Here is a 27,034-nt window from a genome sequence, read left to right on the forward strand (position 1 = left end):
GAACTCAGGTCCTCTTGAATCCAGGACCGGTGCTCTATCTACTACACCACCTAGCTGCCTGAAAGCCCTGACTTTTAGAGGGCTAGTTTCTCCCTTACAATAAGATTGTACTGAATATCTTTAGGTTGGTCAGCTCCATCCACAGCTTAGAAGGACTCTCAGGTGGGGAAGCTCACTGTGTTCTACTAGGGCTTGGGTGGAGACAGATCCTTTTATCCAAACAGCTAATGGCTTCTCAGTGGTGGTGGGGAGTCACTGGGCTCCCCTTTCTCCCTTGAAGAGAAGGCATTCTTTGAACTGATAGCCCAAGGCTGGAGAAAATCTCTCTGTGCAGGGGTCAGTTTTTGGCCACAGTGACCACCTACTCCTTATAAGCTCTGTGCCCCACCACCATGAGTGTCCTTGGTCAGAGATGGCCAAATGACCACAATTTTTTATTGATAACCTGCTCACCCTATTAATAAAATGATTAAATCACTCAGAAACCAGGTCTCTCAAAATTTTTAAGTCGTCACAGCTATGGAGACCCATGAAGGGACATGTGAGACAAAAAGTCAGGTCTGGCTTAGCGTTTCCTAGGAAACCGTCTTCTCATTTCGAGTGCTCATGGCGAGATTTCTTCACCTACAGAGAGAGCCTGTTGCCTGAGAAACTCTAAACTGAGATTCTGACTCTTTTCAACCTGAAAGGAAAATGGGGGATGCATAGTCTGAGCTCTTCTTGTTTCCACTGGGCAGTTTCTGTTACAGAGGGAAGGAGGAATCTCATGAAAATTCTTTACCAAGAGTACTAGGCTTTACTGTAGTTAAAATCTGCTACATACTACCACTTTTAACATCTTTTGTAGTGGATTAGCTAGAAATCCCATAATATGAAATGCCTGGAATAAAGAGCCCTTGTGCAAAATATTATACTAAATAATTGAAATTACAAATTAAGATTGTATATGATAACATTTGGGAGAGATCCATGTGAAATTAAATATATTCTGGTCTCATTTAAGTGAAATTTATTATTTATTAGTATTATGCTATATCAGGAAACTTGTTAGCTGTGTGGATTTAAGCCAAGTTACCCTCCTAATAAGATCTGTCATGTGTTTAAGGGTAATGCCTAACCTTGACTTGATAATTTATTGTATTAGAAATATGGTCAGGATGTGAATTCTTCTTTAATTCTTTTGGGTTATGGATCTAAATGGTTAAGATTGATGTAAAAAAAATTAATCACTAGCAGATTAGCAACTGAGTTACAGTGTCAGTATTATAGGATTTCAGGACCTAACCCCCAGCTTAAGTAGGTAGGGTGCAGTGACTTCACTTCAATTAAGATCTAGAAATTGCAAAGAAAAAGAGTTTTAGAAACCAGTCTGTAACTAGCTCTGGGCCAGGAGTAAGGTTAGATCATGCGGTGAAAATCATGTCCACCCACTTTAAAAAAGAATTTTATTTTGTTTTTGGCACGGCAATGAGGGTTAAATGACTTGTCCAGGGTCACACAGCTATTCAAGTGTCTGAGGATGGATTTGAACTCAGGTCCTCCTGAATCCAGGACTGGCGCTTTATTCACAGCACCACCTAGCTGCCCCCTCATCCAGCTTTAAGGATAAATCTATGAGAAGGCCTTATTAAATCGAACACTACAGAAATATTAGATATGGAAAAGATATTGGTTATTATAATTTGTGACTATTCTATAACATTCCCTCATGTTGTTCAAATTGAGGTTTATTTCATTAACTCTTGTGAAAGCTCTCAAAGGTCTCTGCCCAGGAAAACTGGCCACACCTTTTCAGAAACCCCTCAGAGCTACCTGCCTGGGGAAAGAAGTCAGTCTCTCGTCCCCCCTATTGAAGAAGAGGAGCCCAAGGCTGGAGAAAATCTCTGTGCAGGGGTCAGTTTTTGGCCACAGTGACCACCTACTCCTTATAAGCTCTGTGCCCCACCACCATGAGTGTCCTTGGTCAGAGATGGCCAAATGACCACAATTTTTTATTAAAAACCTGCTCACCCCACTAATAAAATGATTAAATCACTCAGAAACCAGGTCTCTCAAAATTTTTAAGTCGTCACAGCTATGGAGACCCATGAAGGGACAAGTGAGACAAAAAGTCAGGTCTGGCTTAGCGTTTCCTAGGAAACCGTCTTCTCATTTCGAGTGCTCATGGCGAGATTTCTTCACCTACAGAGAGAGCCTGTTGCCTGAGAAACTCTAAACTGAGATTCTGACTCTTTTCAACCTGAAAGGAAAATGGGGGATGCATATTCTGAGCCCCTCTTGTTTCCACTGGGCAGTTTCTGTTACAGAGGGAAGGAGGAATCTCATAAGAACTGTTTACCAAGAGTGACAGGCTTCACTGTAGTTAAAATCAGCTACATACTACCACATTTAACACCCTTTGTTTAGCTAGAAATCCCATAATATGAAATGCCTGGAATAAAGAGCCCTCGTGCAAAATATTATACTAAATAATTGAAATTACAAATCAAGATTGTGTTTGATAACATTAGGAAAATAGATCTATGTGTAATTGAATTTATTCTGGTCCCATTTTCATGAAATTTCTTATTTATTAGTATTATGCTATGTGGTTTTAAGCCAAGTTACCCTGGTTATGGAATTTATCATGTGTCTAAGGATAATGCCTAATGATAACAGGTGTGTGTTTAAATTGTTTTGTAAAACTTTATATGTATTTCCTAGTATATGCATCTTGAAATTACCAGGATAGAAATGGAAAGTTGGAATGTTCTTTATCTTATAAGTCTTAAAGATAGAGGCAGGAGATCCTAGCTCTTTTAAGGAAGTCCAAAAAAAGTTTATACAGAGCTGGGAACTGTTAGCATGTGTCTTTAAGGAAAAAAAAAGGAAAATATGAATTTGTAGATAATCTTTTTCTTTTAAAGTGCTGAGTGTTAGGCCTTAGAAATTAAAGTGTTACCATTAGCAATTATAAATCCACATTTGATTTAAGCCAAAATCTGTCCTGAAGGAAATAAGAACAGGTTTGAGTGTGTGCTCTCCGAGCAGGATTATTACAGTAAATCACAAGCTAACTTGAAGAGATATTTGTTATTCGGCATGAAGACATTTATTAGCTGTAAGGTACCAAGAAGGTTCCATTTATCTCTGACAGTTGTTGTGAGGATCAGCATAGGGAAAATGCTATATGAATTTTAACTGGCTTTTTTTTATCTCTTTAATTGTTTCACACTTGATAACTTCATATGGGTTTTTAGATCATTAAACAATGCAAATGTTTATAATATAAATGATTTTCTGTGTCAGGTAATTTGGAGGATCATTCAACTAAATTAAGGTCACCTGATTGGTAATTAATTGGCTTTGTTTTAAATTTTAAGTAGATAATATTGTTTAGGGTATTGTTATATTTCTAGATTTTCTTATATTGTATAATTTGGTAAACAGTTGTATGGGCTTTGTTGTTACAAAAGAAATTTCTGCAGTGGATTAAGCACCAACCCTGGATTCAGAAGGACCTGAGTTCAAAATCCGGCCTCAGATACTTGATACTTACTAGCTGTATGACCCTGGGAAAGTCACCTTTTTAAAAATTTTTTTGTGGGGCAATGGGGATTAAATGACTTGCCCAGGGTCACACAGCTAGTAAGTGTCAAGTGTCTGTGGCCGGATTTTGAACTCAGGTCCTCCTGAATCCAGGGCCGGTGCTTTATCCACTGGGCCACCTAGCTGCCCCTCTGAGAAAGTCACTTAACCCTCATTGCCCTGCGGGCACCCTGCCCCCCCCCCAAATGATGAATGGGTTAGGAAGCTGTTAAGTCATTCTATTGGTCCGCTGACCACATATTGGCAATATTTTTTAGAACTGTAAATTAAGAACTTAAAAACTTCCAAGGTTTATGAAATTGTTAGCTAAGTTATTTGGAATTACTGTCACAATGTTAAAAAACTATAAAGTATATTTACACAGGTATTTTTAGAAGGGAAAAATGGTAATTGTACAAAGAATATGCCTTGTAAAATTTCTCTTCCAAACTTACAAATACAGTTAGAACCATCTAAGCATAAATCCTTATCAGCTATTCTGTGCTGTGGAATGGGATGCAAATGGGAGTAAATGGGAGACAAAGTGGGAATCCTTGCAGAAAATGGGAGTGAAATTTTCAAGCCTACTTATAATGGAGAGTGAGATTCCTCAAAGGTTATTGTCTATCACCTCTGGAGGCTATGCACGTCTTGAAGCAACTTAGTCTTAACAAACTCCACTCTTAAAGATGAATTTTTCTTGCAGGGTGAATACAAAATTACCTTTAAGAGGGTGTGTGTGTGTGTGTGTGTGTGTGTGTGTGTGTGTGTGTGTGTGTGTGTGTGAATTTGGAGGTCTGTGTTTGCTAAGGGTTTAAATGAACTACCACATACTCAACCATCTATGTGATGTAATTCTTTTTCTTGATTTCTACTGATATATTCAAAGAGAAAGGGAAGAAAAAGATATTGAGCAAAATTTAAAGGGCCTGGTAAACATTGTTATTGTAATAAGGCTACTTTAATTGGGTATTTTCTTTTAAGGCTTAGAAAAACTGAGGGAGATAGTAACTAGGAATTTTGTGGTAACTGGGAATTTATTTTGTTATAATACTTTGGGGATTTATTTACATTATTTAAAGACATTTTACATCAACCTAATCTTGATAAATTCCAATTTTAAAGATTTGTTTTTTGCTTTAAGGTTGAATCTGTCATTCTAGGAGGTTCCAACTAATATACTTCATGAAAATTTACTGATTAGCTTTCTAACATGGGGACAAATTTTAAGTTCTTTTTAAGAGAAAAATCCTTTTTAAAAACTTGTGTGTTTAATTAACATTTTTAACTAAGTAAAAGATCTTTGAGTGCTTTTTAGAAGGCCTACTAAATTTTATTTGTAAACTAATTTATTGCAATAATTTGATAACACTTATGTTCCAAGCCTACTGTGATCAGTGAGACTTTACTGTCTAAGGGGAAAGCATTTCTGGGACTCTGAAAATTCTTTTTAAGTTTCATTCTTAGGTTTCTTGTGTCCTTGGATCTTCCTTAAATGGGCTCTTTAAGAGAAACTTCAGCAGGTAGCTGAATGGAAGCACCTTCTAAAATGCTGTTCTAACCATGTCCCTGCTGATAGCTCTCATAGTTTATTTCTATTACTGGGGTACACAGAAGTTTGCCTTTGCTTTACTAAATCTATTAGGCATTAGATTAATATGGAAACATCCAAGGGGGAAAAGTGTTGCTATTTTAAAAAATTTATTATTTTTTTTTTTTGGTGAGGCAATTGGGGTTAAGTGACTTGCACAGGGTCTAAGTGTTAAGTGTCTGAGGCCGGATTTGAACTCAGGGCTGGTGCTTTATCCACTGTGCCACCTAGCTGCCCCCCTCAATGTATTTTTGTATATCATCCCTGAACCTTTTGTTACAACTGAAGTTAATCTGACCACTTTTATAGGAAATATTTTTGGTATTGGAGTCTATCTTATAAAAAGGATTCTGAAATTCCTTAGTGGAACCTCATCCTCCCAATGGGGGAATGAATAAAAAGTATAAAAACTGAGTTCAAGTTTGCTGAATGGACCTGAGTTTCAAATATATATATAAAAACACATAACAATTGGACAACCTAAAATTGTAGATTCCCTGGTCTAAAATTTGATTTTATAATAATAGATACATAAGGCTTGAGCTAAATTTCATTACGTTACCTGGCTACTGGCAAAGTGTTTTTGTAAAAAAGGAAGAGGACCTCTATAAGTGAGCTGAGTCTAAGAAGACAGTCAGCTGGAAACTGAAATTAAATTGGACCAGAGTCCTGTCCCAGGAATCAGAAAGCTGTATGAGATGAGGCTTGTGAACCTTAAATGGACAATTTTTGTTCTTCCTCTCTGTTTACTTTTCTCCTTTGTGTCATTGTCTGCAGGGTCTGCTAACTAAAGGGACTGTGCCCTTTGGTTCTGTCAAAGTGTCACTCAATTTCTCCCCTTTCCCCACCTCACATTGTTAACTATCATAAGCCCTACAGTTAAGACCCCTTGATGAAGAGTTTGTAATATCAATTAATGATTCATTGAGGAGACTTCATGTCTCAATTAGAATCAAATGGGGGGGGGTTGTGAGCAAAGATTATTTGTAATCAATATCTTGGGGAGATTCAGAGTCCCTTCCCCCTTCTTTATTTATTTCTTTAAAAAAAATTTTCCCCCCTTCCCCCTTCTTAAAAAGCCCTGACTTTTAGATGACTCGTTTCTCCTTGAAAATAAGACTATATTGAATCTCTTCATCTTGGTCTGACCCATCCCAAGCTTGGAAGGAATCTCAGATGGGGAATTTCACTGTGTTCTACTAAGGCTTGGGTGGAAACAGATCCTTTTAACAAAACAGCAGAGGACTTCTCTGTGGTGGTGATGGTGAGGGAGGAGTCACTTGGGTCCCCTCTCCCCCTTGAAGAGGAGGACATTCTTTGAATTGATAGCCCAAGGCTGGAGAAAATCTCTCTGTGCAGGGGTCAGTTTTTGGTCCCAATAACCACCTACTCCTTATAAGCTCTGTGCCCCACCACCATGAGTGTCCTTGGTCAGAGATGGCCAAATGAGCACAATTTTTTATTGATAACCTGCTCACCCCACTAATAAAATGATTAAATCACTCAGAAACCAGGTCTCTCAAAATTTTTAAGTCGTCACAGCTATGGAGACCCATGAAGGGACAAGTGAGACAAAAAGTCAGGTCTGGCTTAGCGTTTCCTAGGAAACCGTCTTCTCATTTCGAGTGCTCATGGTGAGATTTCTTCACCTACAGAGAGAGCCTGTTGCCTGAGAAACTCTAAACTGAGATTCTGACTCTTTTCAACCTGAAAGGAAAATGGGGGATGCATATTCTGAGCCCCTCTTGTTTCCACTGGGCAGTTTCTGTTACAGAGGGAAGGAGGAATCTCATAAGAACTGTTTACCAAGAGTGACAGGCTTCACTGTAGTTAAAACCAGCTACATACTACCACTATTATTATTATTGTTATTATTATTATTATTATTGGCGGGGCAATGAGGGTTAAGTGACTTGCCCAGGGTCACATGGCTAGTAAGTGTTAAGTGTCTGAGGCCAGATTTGAACTCAGGTCCTCCTGAATCCAGGGCTAGTGCTTTATCCATTGTGCCACCTAGCTGTCCCCATACTACCACTTTTAACATCTTTTGTAGTGGGGCAGTTAGGTGGCACAGTGGATAGAGCACCAGCCTTGGGGTCAGGAGGACCTGAATTCAAATCTGGCCTCAGACACTTAACACTTACTAGTCGTGTGACCCTGGGCAAGTCACTTAACCCCAAAAGATTTAATATGAGAACTAACATCTTTTGTAGTGGATTAGCCAGAAATCCCATTATATGAAATGCCTGGAATAAATAGCCCTTGTGCAAAATATACTAAATAAGTCAAATTACAAATTAAGACAGTGTATGAAAACATTTGGAAAATGGATCCATGTGTAACTGAATTTATTCTGGTTCCATTTTCATGAAATTTATTATCCATTAGCATTATGTTATATTAGAAAACTTGTTAGCTGTGTGGTTCTAAACCAAGCTATCCTGGTTATGGGATTTGTCATATGTGTAAGGATAATGCCTAACCTCAACTTGATAATTTATTGTATTAGAAATATGGTTAGCATGTGAATTCTTCTTTAATTCTTTGGCATTGTGGATCTAAATGGTTAAGACTGATGTAAAAAAACTAATCAGTAGCAGATTAGCAACTGAGTTACAGTGCCAGTATTCTAGGATTTCAGGACCTAGCCCCAAACTTAAGTAGTTAAAGTGCAGTGATTTCACTTCAATGAAGAACTAGAAATTGCAAAGGAAAAGATTTTTAGAAACCAGCTTTGGTCTAGGAGTAAGGTTAGATTATGGGGTTAATCATGTCCATCCAACCCTCGGGATAGAGCTATTGGAAGGCCTTATTAAATCTAACACTACAGACATTGGATATGGTAAAGATATTAGTTATTGTGATTTGTGATTATTATATAACATTCCCGCAGGCTGTTCAAATTGAGGTTTATTTCATTAACTCTTGTGAAAGCTCTCAAAAGTCTCTGCCCAGGAAAACTGGCCACACCTTCCCAGAAACCCCTCTGAGCTACCTGCCTGGGAAAAGAAGCCAGTCCCTTGTCCCCCTATTGAAGAAGAAGAGAAGGACATTCTTTGAATTGATAGCCCAAGGCTGGAGAAAATCTCTCTGTGCAGGGGTCAGTTTTTGGTCCCAATAACCACCTACTCCTTATAAGCTCTGTGCCCCGCCACCATGACTGTCCTTGGTCTGAGATGGCCAAATGACCATGCTTTTATCAATGCCCTGCTAGCCTTGTTAATAAAATTATTAACTCACACAGAAACTATGTCTCTCCAAGTTCTGTCACAGGAAGAAGGCCCAGACTTTAGCTCCAGAAGCCCAAACTAAGGGCAATGAGAGGACGGTATAGGAGGCTACATCTAAATCCTTGTTAAGGGATCTTCCAAGGCTATTTTGTGTCAGGCTGGGTCCCCCTCACTGGAGGCCTCTCAGTGGAGGCTGGAGGTAGGCCTGGGGCATCGAAGCCAGTGAGCCGCAAACAATGGTTTAAGGAGAAAAGAATACCACTGTTCACCTTTCTCTATTAGGAGGATTCATAACAGAAAGTTCTAACTGTGTGGGCCACTCCTAACGAGGCGGGGCAGGGGGTCCCTGACATGTGATTTGCAGTTTCTAGCTGAGGAGAGAAAAGGAGCTCTTCTCCCTTGGAACAAAATGTAAATCTCACCAAGTGGAAATACAACTGGAACATTCTTATCTTTATGGGACCACTGAAATCCTTCTTTTTAGTTTTCATAAGACAATACCTCCCCCATAATCAAGCTACTCACCTTTTTAACTGAGAAACTGATGCCTGAATTGTGTATGGAGTACCTGGGGAGAGGAATGACAAACATGACCAAGGGCCCCAAAATATGTCCTTAGAATCAGTTCTTTTTTTTTTTTTTTTTTTAGTGAGGCAATTGGGATTAAGTGACTTGCTCAAGGTCACACAGCTAGTAAGTGTTAAGTGTCTGAGGCCGGATTTGAACTCAGGTACTCCTGACTCCAGGGCCGGTGCTCTATCCACTGTGCCATCTAGCTGCCCCCCCCCTTTTTTTTTTAGAATCAGTTCTAAAGAAAGCTCATTTCAATTGAATCCAGCCCAAAGACAGAGGCACCCACCACAATGGTCCAAACACACTACACACAGTAGATGCTTGATAAATGTGGCCTGGCACATCTGGCACTTCTTAAAAATAGTCCTCACCCAGCTGGTACCCCAAATTCATCATGGAGGAGATAGCTGAGGGTGTGGCAGAGGGAGCCCTAGACGTAAGCCCAGCTGTCTTTTACCACCTATGTGGTCCTGAGCAAAGCCCTTCAGCCCAGTGTGCTCAGCTCCTAGGACATCTCAGATCTTGGGCGTATGGCCCCACTCACAGTGCACGAATCCATACACGCACTGGCTCTGTTGTAACAGTGGGGCAGGACCGAGGACCAATGACCACCCCTAGGATGATTCAGAGCACCCACCACCGTCTCCTGAACGAGGCTGGACCTCACCTGCCAACAACTTCTAAGATTTTCCCATACTCTTCACTGGGATTTTTCAAAGCCTTTCTCCTCGTGGCTACATTGTAAAAAAGGTCTTCAACCTGGAACAGAGACATTGCGACACATTGAGTCAAAGAAGACAGGACTGCGCATCTAATTCTGAACACACGCGTGTGGATTCCATGAGAGGGGAGAAAGGCATGCAAAGAAGTGCTTTTCTTCATTAAATCACTCTCACCCCAACACCTTCTCACCACACTCTTATAAGCCAGAGACCAATAAATCAGCTCTGGCTCTAGGACCCAGCTCCTCAAACTGAAAAGTGAATACAGGAATTTTATGTTGTTTTTTTTTTACTTATCTCTCCCTCCTCTTATCCCCCCCCACCCAAAAGAATGAAAAAACAAACCTACAAACCCTCCTAAGAATCACAGGGCCCAGCAAAACAGATAGCCACACTGGCCACATGCAAGATGCAAGCCTCAGTCTGAATTTCAAGTCTACTGCTTCTCTGGCGTGAGGTGGGTAACATGATTCACCATCAAGCCCCGCCCCCAACGTGACAACTGCAAATGCATTTATTGACAAATAGTAAAGATGTCCATATTTTATAAGCTTTTAAATATTAATTTACATTTTTAAAAATGATGTAGGTCCTGACATAAACTACACCTTACTAATGCATGACAGAGACCCTCCATTTTGATTGGTTATAATCTCCAAAATGCTTCTATTACTGGGAGTCAAAATGCAGCTTTGTTTGTTTGGTTTTTGGTTTTTTTTTGGTGGGGCAATTGGGGTTAAATGACTTGCCCAGGGTCACACAGCTAGTAAGTGTTAAGTGTCTGAGGCTGGATTTGAACTCAGGTCCTCCTGAATCCAGGGCCAGTACTCTATCCACTGCGCCACCTAGCTGCTCCTCAAAATGCAGCTTTGACTCGTGATGCCTGCCTTACACAAAGTGTGCTGAGGAGCGAGCAAATTCAAAGGGGAACGTGCCATAGCTGCCACTTTGAATATTTCAGGAAAGACTCAGTTATTAACTTATAATAACATGGTTATTATTTCTACTACTACACCAAGTCCAGATTTGTACGGTGGCTGAAAACCCATTTCATCTACAGAATGTCGTTCAAAATAAGTCAAAAAATAATAAGGTCCAATATCCTATACTTAAATAACATGTGGCAACTGCCAACATTTTTCCTTCCCCCACTAAGATTAGAAAGAAAGGGGCCTATGGAGGCAGCTAGGTGGTGCAGTGGATAAAGCACCCACCCTGGATTCAGGATGACCTGAGTTCAAATCCGGCCTTAGACATTTGACACTTAACTAGCTGTGTGACCCTGGGCAAGTCACTTAACCCCCATTGCCCCACAAAATAAAAAATAAAATAAAATAAAAAAATAAATAGAAAGAAAGGGACCTGTCTGTGTATTGGGGTTGGGGGTGTTCTTTGCTTATGATCAGAAAGATCAAGTTAATAGTGTAAAGTCTGATCCACCAGAGTGTGACTTGACCCTGTTCGATTGCCCTAGGGTGTAACTCGATGAACAGACTGTTGTCAGCCCTGTCTCTGGTCTGTCAGCTGTCTATTTTGAGCACAGATTCCATGAAGAAGATGCAGAGGAACTCGAAATGGTAGGTGCCGTGAGCTCTCCACTTCTTCCCTTTCTAGAGGACTTTGCTTTCTGCATGCTTCCCTGCCAGCTGGGACTTCAGGGCTGATAACATTCATCAGAGTTCTGAAGTCTTTCCAAGTTGTTTTTCTCTAGAAAGTGAAGAGTGACCGTCTTCCTTTGTGAAGTGCCTGTTCATATCCACTGATCACTTATCAAGGGGCAACAGCTCTTAAGTCTTGTGAATCTGAGTCAATTTCTTACCCTTGCCCTTCGGCCCACTCCCCCTTATTTTCAGTAACGACTTTACCGAGACAATCCTCAAAAGGACAGTCTTCTTGCATTCCTTTATCCCCTTTGCACCCACTGCAACCACCCCTGAAATCCACATCTCGTGTGCTGAGATAGAAGCTCTAAGCATGGAAGGCCTTTACCTGAGAAACTTACCACCAACCATCTCCCCAGTTACTCGTTTCCTTTCTAAATGCACTGGATTTGTTTGTGCAAAAACGTCTGGCTTTTACCCAGTCAGAGCTGATTCGAAGTCTGTGAAAGAAGCCGCACCTCAAGGATCGCACACAACAAACCCAGGTGGTGGGTGTCAGGACTAACCCCAAAGCCAACCTCACAAAGGTCTTTCCAGGGGAGAGAATTTCCTCTCATCCCAAACCTACTCCAGAGAGGTTGGGCAACCTCTGGAAGAAATGGCAGAAGGGCCTGTTTATTCAGCTAGCCAAATGTCAAGGTTTAGTTGGTTTGCCTGGGTGGAGACCGGGGCCTCTGTCTGTCATGCTCCCCTTGGCATTCCAGTAAGTCCTTCTCCCAGTCATCTTTTTAAATGATTAAAGCAAAACAGAAGATCCCAAAGGAAATCGATTACAAATCCCTGGGCCCTAGACTAAGAGCCTCTGGGTTGTTTTTCTGATTGTTGTTTGTTTTGGGTTTTTTGGTATTTTTTGCAGGGCAATGAGGGTTAAGTGACTTGCCCAGGGTCACACAGCTAGTAAGTGTCAAAGGAAATCAATTACACTGAAATACAGTTATCAAAGTATCCTAAAAACCCAAGGTCATGAACCTCAGGTAAAGAACTATTGGGATGGAGTCAGAAGGTGCCTTCACTAGGGGGCGTCCAATCCAGAGTCCGCTCTGACCATTCTGTGGCTAAGGAAGGCATGGGGGATGGGGGAGCACCCTGCCCAAGATCACACACGGATCAAGGGCAGACACTAGAAGCCGAGTCCTCTAAGCTGAAATCCATGTCCTCTCCATTGCACCACAAGGTTGTGGAGAGCTTTCCCCCAATTACACGGAAAACCAATTTTTAACATTCTTTTTTTTTTTTTAAATTTAAAAAAAAATTTTTTTTAGTGAGACAGGAGTTAGGTGTCTTGCCCAGGGTCACACAGCTAGTAAGTGTTAAGTGTCTGAGGCTGGATTTGAGCTCAGGTCCTCCTGACTCCAGGGCCGGTGCTCTATCCACTGCCCCCAACATTCATTTTTAAAAATCGAGTTCCAAATTCTCTCCTCCCCCTCCTTGAGAAGGAGAGCAATTTGATACAGATCATGCACGGGCAACTGTGCAAAACCTATCAGCATATGAGCAGCGTTAGACCAAAAGAGAATGACTTAAGAATCGTGTGTTTGGATCTGCTCTTGGGCAGACAGCACTGTCCGTCAGAAGCCCTTCCGATCTGTCTTAGTGAAGAGCTAAGCCATTCCCAGCTGATCATCGCCACAACGCTGCTGTTATTGCTGACTTCATTTGGCATCGGTTCTTCTGAAAGCATCCTGCTTATCATTTCTCACAGCACGATAATGTGATGCTGAAAATGATTCTACAGACACCAGTTTGGGAGCAGCTCATCTTAATTTACCCACATTACACCAGGACAGGATTGGCCATGTGTCTCCCTACGTCTCATGGTCCCAGGTCGCCTGGCAGAGGAAGGCAGAGAGAGAGCTTCAACATGCCAGTTAGCATGAGCATCAGAGAAGCCCCTCCAAAGCCCATGTGGTCCCAAGGAGACCAGAGAGAGAGTACAAGAGAGACCAGCCTGTCCAAGTTTTTTATCCCTTCTGATAAGAGGCACATCATTATATACCAATCAAATATGATTGGTTAGTACTACTGAAATATAATTGGTTGATATGACTTGAAGGTGGGCTATATTATAATGAAGTCTAAGGATGACATTAGAGAAAGGAATTCAAGACCCCCACTCAAAGTGGTCAGAGCAAAATCCTTTCACCGCAGTATGGGTTAATCTCACTGGTAAGTCCTTGGGTGATCTAAACAAAAGAATCTATCTTCACCCAAAGCTCCTTTTGTGAGCTTAAGGTCTGGGTGAGTTTGACCTAGATGAAATTTCTTTCTTTCTTCTTTTTTTTTTTTTTTTGGTGAGGCAATTGGGGTTAAGTGACTTGCCCAGGTCACACAGCTAGTAAGTGTTAAGTGTCTGAGGCCAGATTTGAACTCAGGTCCTCCTGAATCCAGGGCTGGTGCTCTACCCACTGTGCCACCTAGCTGCCCCGACCTAGATGAAATTTGATGAAATCTCTCAAGGAGAGCTCACCTTTGAGTGGAAGGGGAGGGAGAACTAAGAAAGTGATCTCTGGGTCCCCAAATAAATCGATTATTAGTAATTATTTTCTCACAATAATATTCTATTACAATTACATATTGCAACTTGTTCAGCCAATGGATGGGCATCCCCTCAATTTCCAGTTCTTCGTCACCACAAAAAGAACAGCTATAAATATGTTTGTACGTGTGGGTCCTTTCCCCTTTTTGATGATCTCTTTGGGATTCTGACCTACTTGTGGTATTGCTGGCTCAAAGGGTATGTAGAGTTTCACAGCCCTCCAGAATGGGTGGATTGGTTCACGACACCAACAATGCATCAGTGTCCCAATTCTCCCACATCCCTCCGACACCCAACATTTTCCTTTTCTGTCACAGTACCCGCTCTGACAGGTGTGAGGAGGTGCCTCCAATCTGTTTTCATTTGCACTTCTCTAATGGAGAGTGATTCGGAGCATTTTCTCACACGGCTGCAGTTGGCTTTGCTTTCTTTGTCATTGGGGAATGGCTTGTATTCTTATCAATCTGACTTGGTTCTTCCATGCTTACAGTCCAAAGGGAGATGACCTATTCCAACCCTCAATCGTAGGGAGGAGGGAACTGAGGTCTGAGAGGTCAGGTGACCCTCTCAAAGTGGCAGGGCTGGCTTCTTCCCCCAAACCTAGTGCTCTGTCCACTCTAAATAGAGGCTGGGGGCACCACAGAAGTAAGGGCACAATTAAACCTCTCAGATGACCCTTGCCCCCTGCTCAAACTGCAGCCGGCACAGTCTGATCCCCCATCTCCCATCACTCCTTTAGCCTCAGGCCCCCTGACCTGGGCAAGTGAATTCACAGCAGCCTCTAGACCACCCCCCACTCCAGGCCCTGGTCTTACCGTGATCTGAGTGCCCTGGTTTCCTGCACATGGTTTAGGAGGTGCTTTTAGTTTTCCATCTGAGTAGCTGGCCCTGAACAGAAAGAAGCAGGGTCATCATGAGTGCTTGGCAGGATGGGGATCATGCCCGCCAGACTGGGTCGCTTTCCTTCCCCCGATAAAAGCTCTGTTATCCCAAGTTTGGATCCTGCCACCACATTCCCCAAAGGGTTCCTTGCACTCAGGCTCAGTTGCAGTCATGAACACCTGTCCCGAACATCTGGCTGGCTGGCTGAAGGACCGGGGTCCCCTTTGTCTGCCCACTGCTGAGCATGTGGCGGAGCCCTAAGAAATGCTCCCTGAATGGAGACCTCGTGCCAGTGGACAGCTAGGCTCCATTTTTAGCCAAGAAAGCTCCTCCAGCTTCTACATTTTCTAGGATGCTCCATCCTCAACAATGACAAAGACAAACCACCAACTAAAACTCCATCTGACAGACATCAGACACCTGCCTGCCTGGGGCCCAGAAAACCTTCCCAACCCCAAGTCTGAGCCAATTCCACAAACATTTCCCAAGCACCTACTATGCGCCAACGAGCGGTCATCTGGGAAGTGCTTAGCACCGTCCCTGCAGGTAACTGGGATAGAAGCCCTTAGGCGGCTTGGCCTCTTCTTTATTAGAGAGGATAGGACACGTGAATTAAAACAAAGCAGGCCAGCTTGGCTTTGTCGAGCCCCTCCAAGACATACATGTGACATGCAAACAGTTTACATTTCGGGATTCCTACAGGGAGGCATCCCTACTTCAATTGGGGCCCAGCTAGCCCACCTAGCTCAGCTAGTCAGAAGGGGGAGGCCAGTTAACAGCACTTATTTAGCACCTGCTACATGCCAGCTAGCTTTCAAGCCCCTGTGAGTGAGACCCAAGAGAAGGTCAATGAGTCAGTGACAATCCTTATACCTGAAATCAGTTTGGAGCCCATGCCCTTGGGCAGAACAGGGGCCCTAAGGGTGCTCCCCAAAGAGGACACACCCAGTCAGGGTGGCCACCCCCAGCAGGGCTCTTGGGACACCTCTGAAGGCCTTCTAAGTAGCCAAAGAGCAGATTCGGGATGGGAGGGGTGCAAACATCAGCCTCTGCCTGGGAATCTGTCAGAAGCCAGGAAGAGGAGAGGGAACACAACATACCTGTAGGCGCACTTGGCCTCGGCTGTCTTCGTCGTCACCGTCACATGAGCCACGTGGCTGATGCTAGCCAAGGCCTGCAAGAGGAAAAGAAAAGTGTCTAAAGGAAGCTCCGCAGCTCTGCCACCGACCAGCTCTGTGTCCTGACCTCTCTGGGCCTGGGGTGTCAGAGGGGCTTTTGTGGGAGTCCAGGCTCTGCCCCCCCACTGACTGCGGGACTGAATAGGGATCACGCAAATCCACCTGAGCCAGGGCTGCCTCACTCTCGGGGTGGTGAGCACCCTGAAAACGAGAAAGCCCAAGGCAGGGGAGCTGCTCAGTGTCCGCAGTGAGGACCGCCCCTGCTCCAGGGTCTGTTTTGTGATGAAAAGGACCAAGAGGGTCCTTCGAAGCCCCTGAGAGGGGCTATTGCGCAGACCCCAGAAAACATCCCCACATGCCCAGAGCCTCAGCTGCCCATCTGACTTCTTTCATTCACAGTAAGAGGTCAGCCCGCTGAACATCATCAGATGCCAAGGATGAAGAGAGAACAGGAGGCCAGCCTGGGTTCCTAGGTGACCACCCAGGTCGGGAGGTTTGATTCAGAGCTGCCCGCAGGGGAAATGGAGATGGGTCTTCCGCCCCTCCCCCCATCTGTGACAAAGCAGGGCCAGTTTTGTAAGAGATGAAACCTGACATTTAGAAATATTAAAATAAGCCTTCCATTTTACACGGGCCCTCTTTCATCTGGGTACAGGGTTGCCCAAGGAGCCCCTGCCCCAAAACTACAAGGAAGAGCGAAAGGCCATGTCTGGCTCCCAGACCCTTGAGGGAGAGAGATGCCCCCCAAGGCAGGAGGCCCCACCCATCTTGGCCCTCTAGGCTGAGGGGGGGACGACCGCCTATGTGCTGTCAGGCGTCCTGCAGAGGTCCCATCCAACCAGAGATGAGGGGGGTCTTCCCCAAATTCCTGTGCTCATGTGACACAGTCAGGCTAATGTTCATCAGATGATGTACTTTAGCAGATTCTGGGGTTGAAAACCGCTTTAATAAGCAATGTAGCCAGTGAACCTGCCTGGTAAATATCTACACTGCCTTGTGTTAGGGCTCGTCAGAACCCGGTGCCCAGCCCTCAGCACTCACTCTTCCTCACTGGAGGGTGTAGTCGGCATAGGCTCTATCTGATGTGTCTGTCTACTTCATGCTTCAGAAGCTGAGATTTTAAAAGGCAAAGCATGATCACTCTGTGCTGATGTACACTCAGATGAGAGATCACCAGATTCCAAGTGGTCTCACACAGTTTGTACTCTCTGTACCCAGCACACAGGAGGTGCTTAATAAACGCTCGCTGAACTGGACTGCACTTTGGCCACTACTGAGTTTCAATCACCCTAAGAAGAAACCAGCTCCTTCCAGCAACTGAAGTACAGCCTTGACCAGGCCTGGTCAGCCAGGCCTCTGAGCCTGGCCGGGGCCCTGGCTACAATTATCCTCAGGATTCTGCCCATCAAATAAAGACACCTGAGGCCTTCCATTCCCAGACGGCTCCCTCGAGCCCCTCTGAGCCCGACTGGGCATCTGGGCCTGTCCTGCCTGGGACCCAGACCCAGAAAGCTGCTAGGAGCAGGGGAGCCTCCCAGAACAGGGGAGCGAGGCATCTTGTCCTCACCCACCTAACAATTCTCCATGTTGACACTGGCAGAAAGGACTGGAGTCAATTCACTAACATATGCACACCCTGTGACCCACTAATATCCAAAGGGACTGAAGCAACAGGTACACGTCAGAGCTACTCTCCTTGCTATAGCACACAGCTAGAAACCAGTGGGGCGCCCATCTCTCAGGGAACGGCTGAACAAATGACAAAGTTAAGAAACACGACCGTGCTGTGAGAAGGGACAAAAGGGCTGGTTTCAGAAACACCTGAGACTTGTAGCAAATGTGGCTGACTGACACAAATAGAACCAGGAAAGTGACCACACTAATTTGAAGGGAAACACCTTGGAAAGACGGAAAAGCACTGATCAATACAATGGCCAGCCAGGCAAGGACCAGCCAGGACCAGCCAGGACTATAGCAGACCTGCAATCAAGGGCGCTTCCCGGCTCACAGCAGAGGGGGGAGGAAGGGCAGGGGCAGATGATGTGTGAGTTAATTCAACCCTGTTACCTTGAAGAGGAGGAAGTTAGGCTCAACAAGGTCCTGCCTCAGTCTCCTGCCTCCTGGCCCCAGTCCTCTCCCCCTCTCCCCCAGGGGACGCTTTGGGCTGGGACCAGGCTGCATCTGAACAGACCTAAGCTAGGCTCCCAGCTTTGCTCCCTCCCTGAGTCTGAGTCACACTCAGAGGCAGCACAAAGAAAACAGGAGCAGATTCCCAAGGGACTGTGGGGACAGACAGGTATGTTTTCTTCAACAATCTATACAATTCCTCCATCCTGAATGACTCGAGATTTCAAAGGTGTTCTCTATACATTCACCTAATACAAGAGAACATTTTTCTTTTTCTTTCAAGTGTCTTTTGAAAAATATTGAAGGGGAACAATCTCAGGATGGAATACTTAGGCCAGCCCAAGAATTCCCAAGTTCTCCCACTTCCCAACCTACCTCACCCCGGAAGCCATAGGTCGAAATACAAGCCAAGTCTTCAAATGACTGCAGTTTACTTGTAGTGAACCGCTCACACACAATGTCCAGATCTTCTTTCTAAATGATTACAACCAAAGGGAGAAGGGGGGCAGACAGAGAATGGTGAATGAACCACGTTAATGATCATTTCTAAAGATATGGGGGTTGCCACTTTTAAAACATTTCATCCCAAAGCAAATTATTGGTCTGTGTAATTTAAAAATGGGAACATTTTCAAGTGACAAGAGCCCAGTTTCCAGAACAAAAAGATGTGAAGCTTTTTTCTAGTCAAGCGCTTTTATCCTGGGGAATCTCACTTACCCGAATGCCAGTACCATTGTCTTGGATCTGAATCAATTTCAGGCCTCCCTCTTTAACAGTCACCTGGATGCTAGTGGACTTGGCATCCAAGCTGGCAAGGAGAGAAGGGGAAAGCTCATTAAAAAAATGCATTGGAGTTGGGTGATGAAAAATAAAGTTCATTATCTACACTGAACCATCTAGCTGTCGCTTATACAACATGAAAAGTTGGTTTTTCTTTCTTCTCCAAGTTTAGTAATCAGATTTTATGTTATAAAAAAATGTACTTTCTTCTGACACTAAAAGCACCACACATGTACTTCAAGAAGGGGCCCAAATTAGGTCCCAAACTAGGTGTGGCTCCTCACAGAATTTTTCCTCACGAGTTTTTGCCTATTTCTAATAAACTCTACTTATTCCCCAACCTCCATGTCAGAAACCCAAGTGCTCTAAGAGGCATGTCTCTACCTAGGTATGTGCCTGCACACACACACATACACACATATAAAAACCATGTATTTTTTTTTTCTTTTTCTGGGCAATGGGGGTCAAGTGACTTGCCCAGGGTCACACAGCTAGTTAAGTGTCAAGTGTCTGAGGCCGGATTTGAACTCAGGTACTCCTGAATCCAAGGCCGGTGCTTTATCCACTGCGCCACCTAGCCGCCCCCCATGTATTTTTTAATAAGCATTCTTCCTAAGAACTCTGCTCAGGCAGTATTAATATTAACAGGTGAGGAGAGTAGGAATAGAAAAATGACCTGAAGAAATCCCTCACTGAGGGAGGGGATCCCTAGCAAGGGGCCCTGAGGTCCCCAATTTCCTTTTTCTACAGTGATGCCCTTTCCCCTTTGGGGGCCTGGTAGGAGCACAGTTATGAGCAGGGAGGCAGGAGAAGATGTTGTTGGAAGCAAGACCTCCAACAAGACCTCCCGGGGTGTCAGTTACCCCAAGGAAACTGACACGGGCTGGTTCTCGTGGTTCAGGCTCCACCTCAAGCCCGGATTACCCCCAAATGCTGACTTCACTTGGAAGGGCTCTGGGCCTGGGAGTTGACCCAGGCCTGGTTTGCACCCCACCCCAACCCCCCCAGCTGCGCAGGCAGGTTTGGGGGGGTTTGTCCGGGCTCACACCTGCTTTGGGCGGGTCGAGAAGTCTCGAGGTGGCCATGGGGCTGCTACACTGGGCACCTGCTGGGATCATCTAGGAGAGATTCTAGGGTGAGGCCTCAAAGTGGCCCCACATAATGGGGGGGCAGCAGCGCCTCTCTACTCTCCACAAATGGGGCCAACTTCTATGGGGGTAACAAAGGCACTGCCTCCCCCGCCCCGCCCCCATACAGGGCAACCCTTAATAAACACTTAGTAATCCATTGACTACGAAATTCCCTGCTCCTTCCCTGGGGGGATATTTATTGCTTGGGGGGGGGGGGGTTCCCTTGTCCCAGGCTGAGCCCAAGGGTCATGGTGGGCCCCGAGGCCCCGCAGAAACCACGTGCAAGAAAACTTAGAGAAAGTTTTAGCGGGAGCAGCAATGCGCCTGCGCACTGGAGGCCCAAAGTGTCAGAAAGTTGGCAAGTTTCTCCCTCCACCCCCCACCCCATTTCCCGGGCACCCTCCTCCACTGCCCCGTATACCAGTTCTCAATCATCTCCTTGATGGCGTTTGCGGGTCGCTGGATGACCTCCCCCGCAGCGATGCGGTTCACTACTTTCTCGTCCAGGCGGCGAATCACCCCCGCCACCAGCGACATGACGGCAGGCGCCAAGCTGAGTTTGGGCCAAGTAACTCAAGAACGCCCCCTTTCAGCCAATCACAGCAGACAGTACTTGGGAGCTAGGCAGACCCACGCAAACGAACTCCCCTCTCGGCCAATCACCGCCAATCCAGCGGTGGGTACTGGGCGGATCCAAGCTTAAAAAAAAAAAAAAAAAGGCCCCTTCCAACCAATCCCAAAAGTCTCCTTTAGGAAACCAGGCAGATCTATGCAAAGAAACTTCTTTCGGCCAATCCCTTAGGTCCACTTCTCCTCCCCGGTCCCCCCCCCCCCATGCAAATGAGTACCCCATCAACCAATCCACTCTGTCTAGTTTGGGGTGCCAGGCAGATCCGTAAGAATAAACGGCTGTCACAGCCAATCAGCAACTCCGATTTGGTCACATTCCACCTTTCCCGATTTTCCTCATCCTCCGCTCTAAGTCTGAAGGGACTCTTACCTCTGCGGGTGCAGAAACGCCGAGGCGATTGGACCCCTCAGATGCCTATCGCTACCCCGTACCCTCTCGTGATCGCCCCCAAACGCAGGGAAGATCAAGGGACCGCCTCAGTTCTGTCCTTATTGGCTGAGCCGTGGCGCAGGGGCCCCCTGGCGGCCCGAGCCAATTGGCCCGGTCCCTGTTTTCTAAATTCCAAAATCACCACGCCGGCCCAGCCAATCAGCTTCGGGCGGCGGGTCTTCTCGGGAGGGTCTTTAGCCAGCGTCAGCCCGTGATCTCTCCAATTTGACGGAGGCATCCGAAGAAGAGAGTTCTCTCTTAGCTCTCTCCTTCTCTCTCTCCCTCCCCTCCCTTCCCCCATCCCCTGCTCGAACTCCCAAGCAGTCGAGAGGCATGGCGTTCTCCAAGATGTGGTCTAACCCGAAGAGGCGCCGACCTGAGGTGGAGGAGCAGCACGTGTTCCGGTCCGAGTGGACCCTGCGCTACCTGGTGGTGGAGCGGGCCGACGGGGAAGGGGCCGAGTGTCTGGTGTGCCACCGGCCCATCGTGGCCACCCGCGAGCGTGACGTGCGGCGCCACTACGAAGCCGAGCACGACCAGTACGAGTCATACTCGTCGGGCGAGGAGCGCGAGGCGCTGGTAGAGAGACTGCGGCGCGGGGACGTGCTGTTGGCCGCCGCCCAGGCGCGCGAGGAGCGGGGGGCGCGCGCCAGTCTCGGGATCGCGCACCTGCTGGCGCTCCACGGGCGGCCGTGGACTGACGGGGGGCTGGTTCTACGCTGCCTGGAAACCGTGCTGCGAGAGGCGCTGCCAGAGCATTACAGTGTGATCCACGAAGTGGACCTGACGACTGAGACCCTGGCCCTGCGGACCCTCGGCCTGGCCCGCAATCTGTTCAGGCAGCTGGTGACGCGCGGCTCCGTCTTCCAGGCCTATTCCCTGGCGCTTGATGACCAGCCCTTTGTGGGCACAGAGAACCGCCTGCTAGTGTTCGTGCGCGGCGTGGACCAGGACTACGAGGTGGACGAGGAGCTGCTGCTGTCGGTGAACCTGGTGGGGCAACCCGACTGCCCCCACATCGTGCAGCTCATCGAAGAAGCCCTGGCGCGCATCAGCTTGCCATGGGACAAGCTGGTGGGCGTGGTGTCCACGGGCACGCCGTGGATCACTTCGCCCGAGACCGGTCTGATGCGGATGCTGCAGGCGCGCGTGGCCGAGAACCGCGAGTGCATGGAGATCCCGGTGCTGCCGCACTGCGGAGGCCTGCTGCACTTGGAGATGATGGGCTCGAAGGAGCTCGACGTGGGCGGGGTCGTGGAAGCCGTGGCCGGCTGGCTGGCGCTCATGCACACACGGGGCGTGCACTCGCTCGGCCTGAAGCTGCTGCTGGAGGACGCCGAGCTGCACACCGGCGGCGAGCTCAACATGCTTTGCCTGACCAGCTGGCTGCGCCGCGGCAGGTCGCTGAAGCGCGTCTTCTCCCTGCGCCAGGAGTTCGAAACCTTCGTGGCCGAGGCCGGCCTGCCGCCCACCGGCCACCTGCGCGACCCCCTGCACGACCCCGACTGGCTGTGCGACCTGAGCTTCCTGGTGGACATGCAGGGGCACCTGGCCGACCTGGCCGACGAGCTGCGGGTGTCCGGCACCTTCGCCTTCGGAGTCATGGAACACGTCAGCGCCTTCACCGAGAAGCTGCAGCTCATGCGGTTGCACCTGAACGCCGGCGACCTGACCCACTTCCCCGTCTGTCGCGAGCTCAGCGATGAGCTCAGCCGGCAGGGCCAGGTCGGCAACCAGCGGCTGGCCGCCCAGCGCTACCAGGAGGGGCTCACCCGCCTGCTCACCAGGTTCCAGAAGCAGTTCGAGGGCCTGTGCGCCCTCAAGAAGGAGCTGGATCTGTTCGCAGATCCTTTCAGCTTCCCCGTGGAGAGCGCGCCCCCCAACATCCGGGAGGAGCTGATCCGCATGAAGTCCAGCTCCACCCTGCTTTGTGAGTACCACGACGAGCACTTGGGCGCCTTCTACGCGGGGCTGCCCCCCGGCTGTTACACCGAGCTGCAGGCGGTCACCATCCGCACCGCCTCGCTCTTTGACAGCACCTGCATCTCCGACAAAGCTTTCGAGTACTTCATGCGTAACCAGGGGCGCCTGATTCAGCTCTCCACCGAGGAGCATCTGCAGGCGGTGATCCGCATCGCCACCAGCAACTTCGAGCCCCGCATGGATGAGCTCGTCCGCTCCCGAAGCCGGTCTCTCGCTTGAAGAGGCCGGCCCCATGAAGCTGTCCTCGGCTCCTCCGTGAGCCACAAATGGCCAGCTTGAGACCGGTTCTCCGCACTGCTGAAGATAAATATCCCTTTACTTTGTGCCGAGGGGGAACAGACTTTTTCTTTGTCATGGCGAAATGTGAAGCTAATCGTGTTTGACTCTTTCTGCTTAGTTTCTTGCCGTAACAATAAAATGTAACAGTAGAGTAGTATTGTGAGACTTAACAATTGAATTAGAACGTAATTTTCATTGTGCTCAAATGTTCCCCTCTCGAATATTTGGTTTAAAATGTGTGATATGGTCTTTTAAAGATGTGTTTCAATTATTTTGCCAAAACTTCGTATTACCTTAGCAAAAAAAAAAAAAACGTTAAAAGGAAAAATTAATCTATTGGAGATTTTATTTGAACCTAAAAATGTCTGCAATTTTCAGTTTTGTGAAATTGTAACGGTGAAAAAAAAAATCACCATTTCTTTCTTTCCTACACTTGTCAGGGCTGTCCTTACTGTGTACGTTTAAGACAGTACGAGTTGGTTGGAATTCTGAAGACTGGCGTCTGACCTCATGCAAAGAGTTAAAATTTGTGAATGGTACAAGCGCGGGTATAGTGAGTTTCGAATCTTAAGGTCATTATTCCCAACTGTGAATAAAAGATTGTATTTCACCTGGTTTATTGGGTAAGGACCAAGAAAAGCCCTTTTGTCCCTTTGGTGTAGTTCCATTTTAGGTTGCTTTCCCTGTCGGTCTTTTAAAGGCCCCTGGAAAAATGTGACAACTGCAACCTAGCCAGACATTTTTAACGTTCTTGAGAGACTGGACACTACAAGAAGTCCTTTCTCTTACTTTTTAGAAAAAAGGCACATAAAGTGAGGTAGACTTGCCTCACTTGTCACCCTGTATATAGTTCATGGGAAAAAACGGCACCTCTGAGGAAGGGATTTTAATTTGTAGAGTGTGTAAGAGGTTAACAACTGGGAACATTTTTCATTCATGAATGCAATGCATTTTTCTGCAAAAACGGTTTTCATTTGAAATTACAGTGTTTCGATAAAATTAGCCCATCTCATTAGCTTTTTTTTTACTTTGAAATGTAAAAGCCTCACCACATACTCAAAGTATTATTTAAAAAACAAAAAAAACCAAAAAAACAAAAAACAAAAAAAATATTTGTGGTATTATATGTAATTGCAAAAAAACTAAAAAACAAAAAACAAAAAACAAGAAAGCGCCAAAACACTTGGAGACAACCTAAATGTTTAACAATAGGGGGGATGGTTTAAGTGTTAGGAAATTAATGCAATGGGACTGTGCTCAACAAGTATGGAGAATACAGAGAAATCTGTAAAGAGATCGATGAAAAAGGAACCAGAAGAAGGGAGCAGCTCCTACCATAGAAGAGGGGACAGAAATAAGAACAAGTGGACTGATAAAATCTTTATTGACTCCAGTGACTGAAATACTCTAAAACTTTGTGTTAAAAAATTAAATGTGAGTAGTAACTAAGCAAACTTGATTGTATTGATGTTCAGTGTTATTAATAAAGCATTATTAAAAGTCCCTGGTCTTTCAATTATTTGGTCTCATTGCGGCGGGAGGGGTTGGGGGTTCCTGGGTTCCTGAAGGTCTTGCAGCCTTAGCAAGGACTGCAGCTATCACAGCCTCTGCATAGCTCAATTTAGAGCAGCTAGTCACTGGGTGACATTTCTTTCTCACTCACAGATACTTGGGTTTAGATCTACATTTTGGGATATAAGGGTGGGTCCTGGTAATATCAAGTTTCTCCAAAAGTAACAACACCTCTCTTATTTCCTCAAGAACCCCAGCCATCCAAAACATCAAAGGGGTAGATGCCCCAGAAGCCAAGATGATGTCACAAAGTTCAGGCAGCCCAAGCTTATGTATTTCAGGGTATTTTCTGGGATACTCAATTTAAGACACAGTACTAATAGAACTCAATCTGTCTTTAAAAATCCACAGCATTTTAGGGTTAGGCAATGAGAAAGGGAGCCAGAAAGCAGTCGGAAACAGACAAGTGGTCACATCGTGAAGAGAAATCAATTGAAATTGCATTGCAGCCTCTCATACCTCAAGCCCTTGATAAACATTTAGGCACCTTGGATGTGCCAGCCACAGTGTTAAGCCCCAGGGATACAAAAAACCCCAAAACTAAAAAAACAAAACAAAACCTAAAACAACCCCTCTCCTCAAGGAACTCAGTCTAATGGAGTTAACATGCAAATGAATAGCTATACACAAGCCATACACAGGATAAATAGGAGATAATTAGCAGGGAGAAGGCACTGGAATTGAGAGAGGCAGGGGAGACTTCATGTAGAAGGTGGGATTTTAGTTGGGCGTTAAAGCCAGAATTTATGTCCATAAGGATGACTTAATCATTCAGAAATCACCGAATTATGGCCCATCTATTCTACTTAAGACAGTAAAGAAGTATGTAATATCTTTTAGACAATTTTCTTTAAAAATGGCTAAATTTAGAATTTTGTGAGTAACAGAAAGCTTTGGTTCCATGTGATCATATATTTACAATCCAATCTGCAAACTTTTGTTGCTTAACTATTATAATTTAGTAATATATTTGGAAGGCATTCCCTAAAGATGAAGTGGCATATTTTAATTAGCTTTCACACCTTGAAGGTTGGAATCTTAAGGCTTTTCCCCCATCAGTCTCTATTTCTGCCTCAAATTTTAAATAATGTTGTGAGATTCCAGTCTGGCCTAAACTAACAGCAAGATTTAGCAAGATGGTGTCATAGTGTATGTAGTTCAGGCTTCAGAAACAGGGAAACTGGTTCAAATTCCACCCTCTAACTTGTACTGGCAAAGTGATTGACCATCTCTCTCACTGCCCCATGGAACTTCCTAAGACTAAGGTATCAGAAAGGATGCTGCATTGGCCTGGGGACCACATTCCCAGATGAAACCACTTCCCAGGTAAAGAAAAGAAAACAGAAAAACAGCTGGCCCTCCATCACTTGTGTGCTTGGGGCAAACTAGTCCAAGGAATGAAAATTAAGTGGATTACCTAGGATTTTTTTTTCAAATCACTTTGCACTATTTTGTTGAGTCTATATTATCTTTTACCTGTAATACCTGGGACTGAATGAAACACAGAGCAAATAATGCAATATTATACAGTATTTCCAGTACCCTATGTTGGGATATTTGAGTATGGAAATCTGTACTTCAGACACAATTTAATAACTGCCATTTCTCCAGAAAAGTAGTAGACACTTGAGATATTTAAGTTCTAAAAAGTTACTCAAAATGCCCTTGTCTGAAATTCTAAGACAGTGGGGTAGCCCTGGAGTTAGAACTGATAACTTGCACCTTCTGGGAATTTGGGAAGGTCATGATGTCCCTGTGCCTTGGTTTCCTAATATATAAAATGAGGCAGCTCTTTCAACTTTCAGAAAGCTGTCAATTCAGGATCACATGAGGCCTGAAAACTGGAAGGGACAACATGATTTTGTAGATTAAGTGACTTGGTAAAGGTCTCACAGGTAATAAATGTCCAAGTTGGGATTTGAACCTGGGTCCTGCTTCTCTGGGCAGTGCCTTTTCCACTGCACCAAATTGTTGAGAAATTTTTCCTTACATGTAAAAGTAGAGTTTGGTAGAAACACAGTTAAGTGACTTCAGCACTAAGACAGCTACATGAGGCAGAGAAAGCCGCATGTGTTCTGGGGGCCAGCTCTAGGGATGAGGTGGAAAATCCTACCAGTTTCTTGGACACAGCTGGTATTTACATTTTTTCAGGAACCTACTTAT

At 45.6% G+C, this 27,034-nt stretch overlaps 2 protein-coding genes and 1 pseudogene across 3 annotated transcripts in view; 2 read left to right on the forward strand and 1 right to left on the reverse strand.

Moving 5' to 3' along the window:
* Window positions 1–21,124, reverse strand: part of MLH1 (mutL homolog 1) — a 49,350-nt gene extending 28,226 nt beyond the window's left edge. The window contains exons 1-8 of one of the 2 annotated variants that reach the window (XM_043982104.1): window positions 20,978–21,124; window positions 20,399–20,675; window positions 18,785–18,875; window positions 18,443–18,541; window positions 15,863–15,936; window positions 14,696–14,768; window positions 9,629–9,720; window positions 8,914–8,956 (exon numbers count right to left, since the gene is read on the reverse strand). In XM_043982104.1, coding sequence (XP_043838039.1) covers window positions 8,914–8,956; window positions 9,629–9,720; window positions 14,696–14,768; window positions 15,863–15,936; window positions 18,443–18,541; window positions 18,785–18,875; window positions 20,399–20,514 — 588 coding nt within the window. In that variant the 5' untranslated portion in view covers window positions 20,515–20,675; window positions 20,978–21,124. Of the gene's footprint in view, window positions 1–8,913; window positions 8,957–9,628; window positions 9,721–14,695; window positions 14,769–15,862; window positions 15,937–18,442; window positions 18,542–18,784; window positions 18,876–20,398; window positions 20,762–20,977 lie in introns of those variants that run through there. The other variant, XM_043982094.1, reaches the window with a different exon arrangement.
* Window positions 21,125–21,370: 246 nt separating this feature from the next.
* Window positions 21,371–23,239, forward strand: EPM2AIP1 (EPM2A interacting protein 1). Its single transcript, XM_044001841.1, has one exon. The coding sequence runs from the start codon at window positions 21,371–21,373 to the stop codon at window positions 23,237–23,239; it is 1,869 nt and encodes a 622-aa protein (XP_043857776.1).
* A 47-nt stretch (window positions 23,240–23,286) lies between these two features.
* Window positions 23,287–27,034, forward strand: part of LOC122753964 — a 136,521-nt pseudogene continuing 132,773 nt past the window's right edge.

The sequence above is a fragment of the Dromiciops gliroides genome, chromosome 1, assembly GCF_019393635.1.
Source record: "Dromiciops gliroides isolate mDroGli1 chromosome 1, mDroGli1.pri, whole genome shotgun sequence".
Lineage (NCBI taxonomy): Eukaryota > Metazoa > Chordata > Mammalia > Microbiotheria > Microbiotheriidae > Dromiciops > Dromiciops gliroides.

What these genes read in the sequence shown, in the direction of transcription:
- EPM2AIP1 (XM_044001841.1), top strand. Translation starts at nt 21,371, where the DNA reads ATGGCGTTCTCCAAGATGTGGTCTAACCCGAAGAGGCGCCGACCTGAG.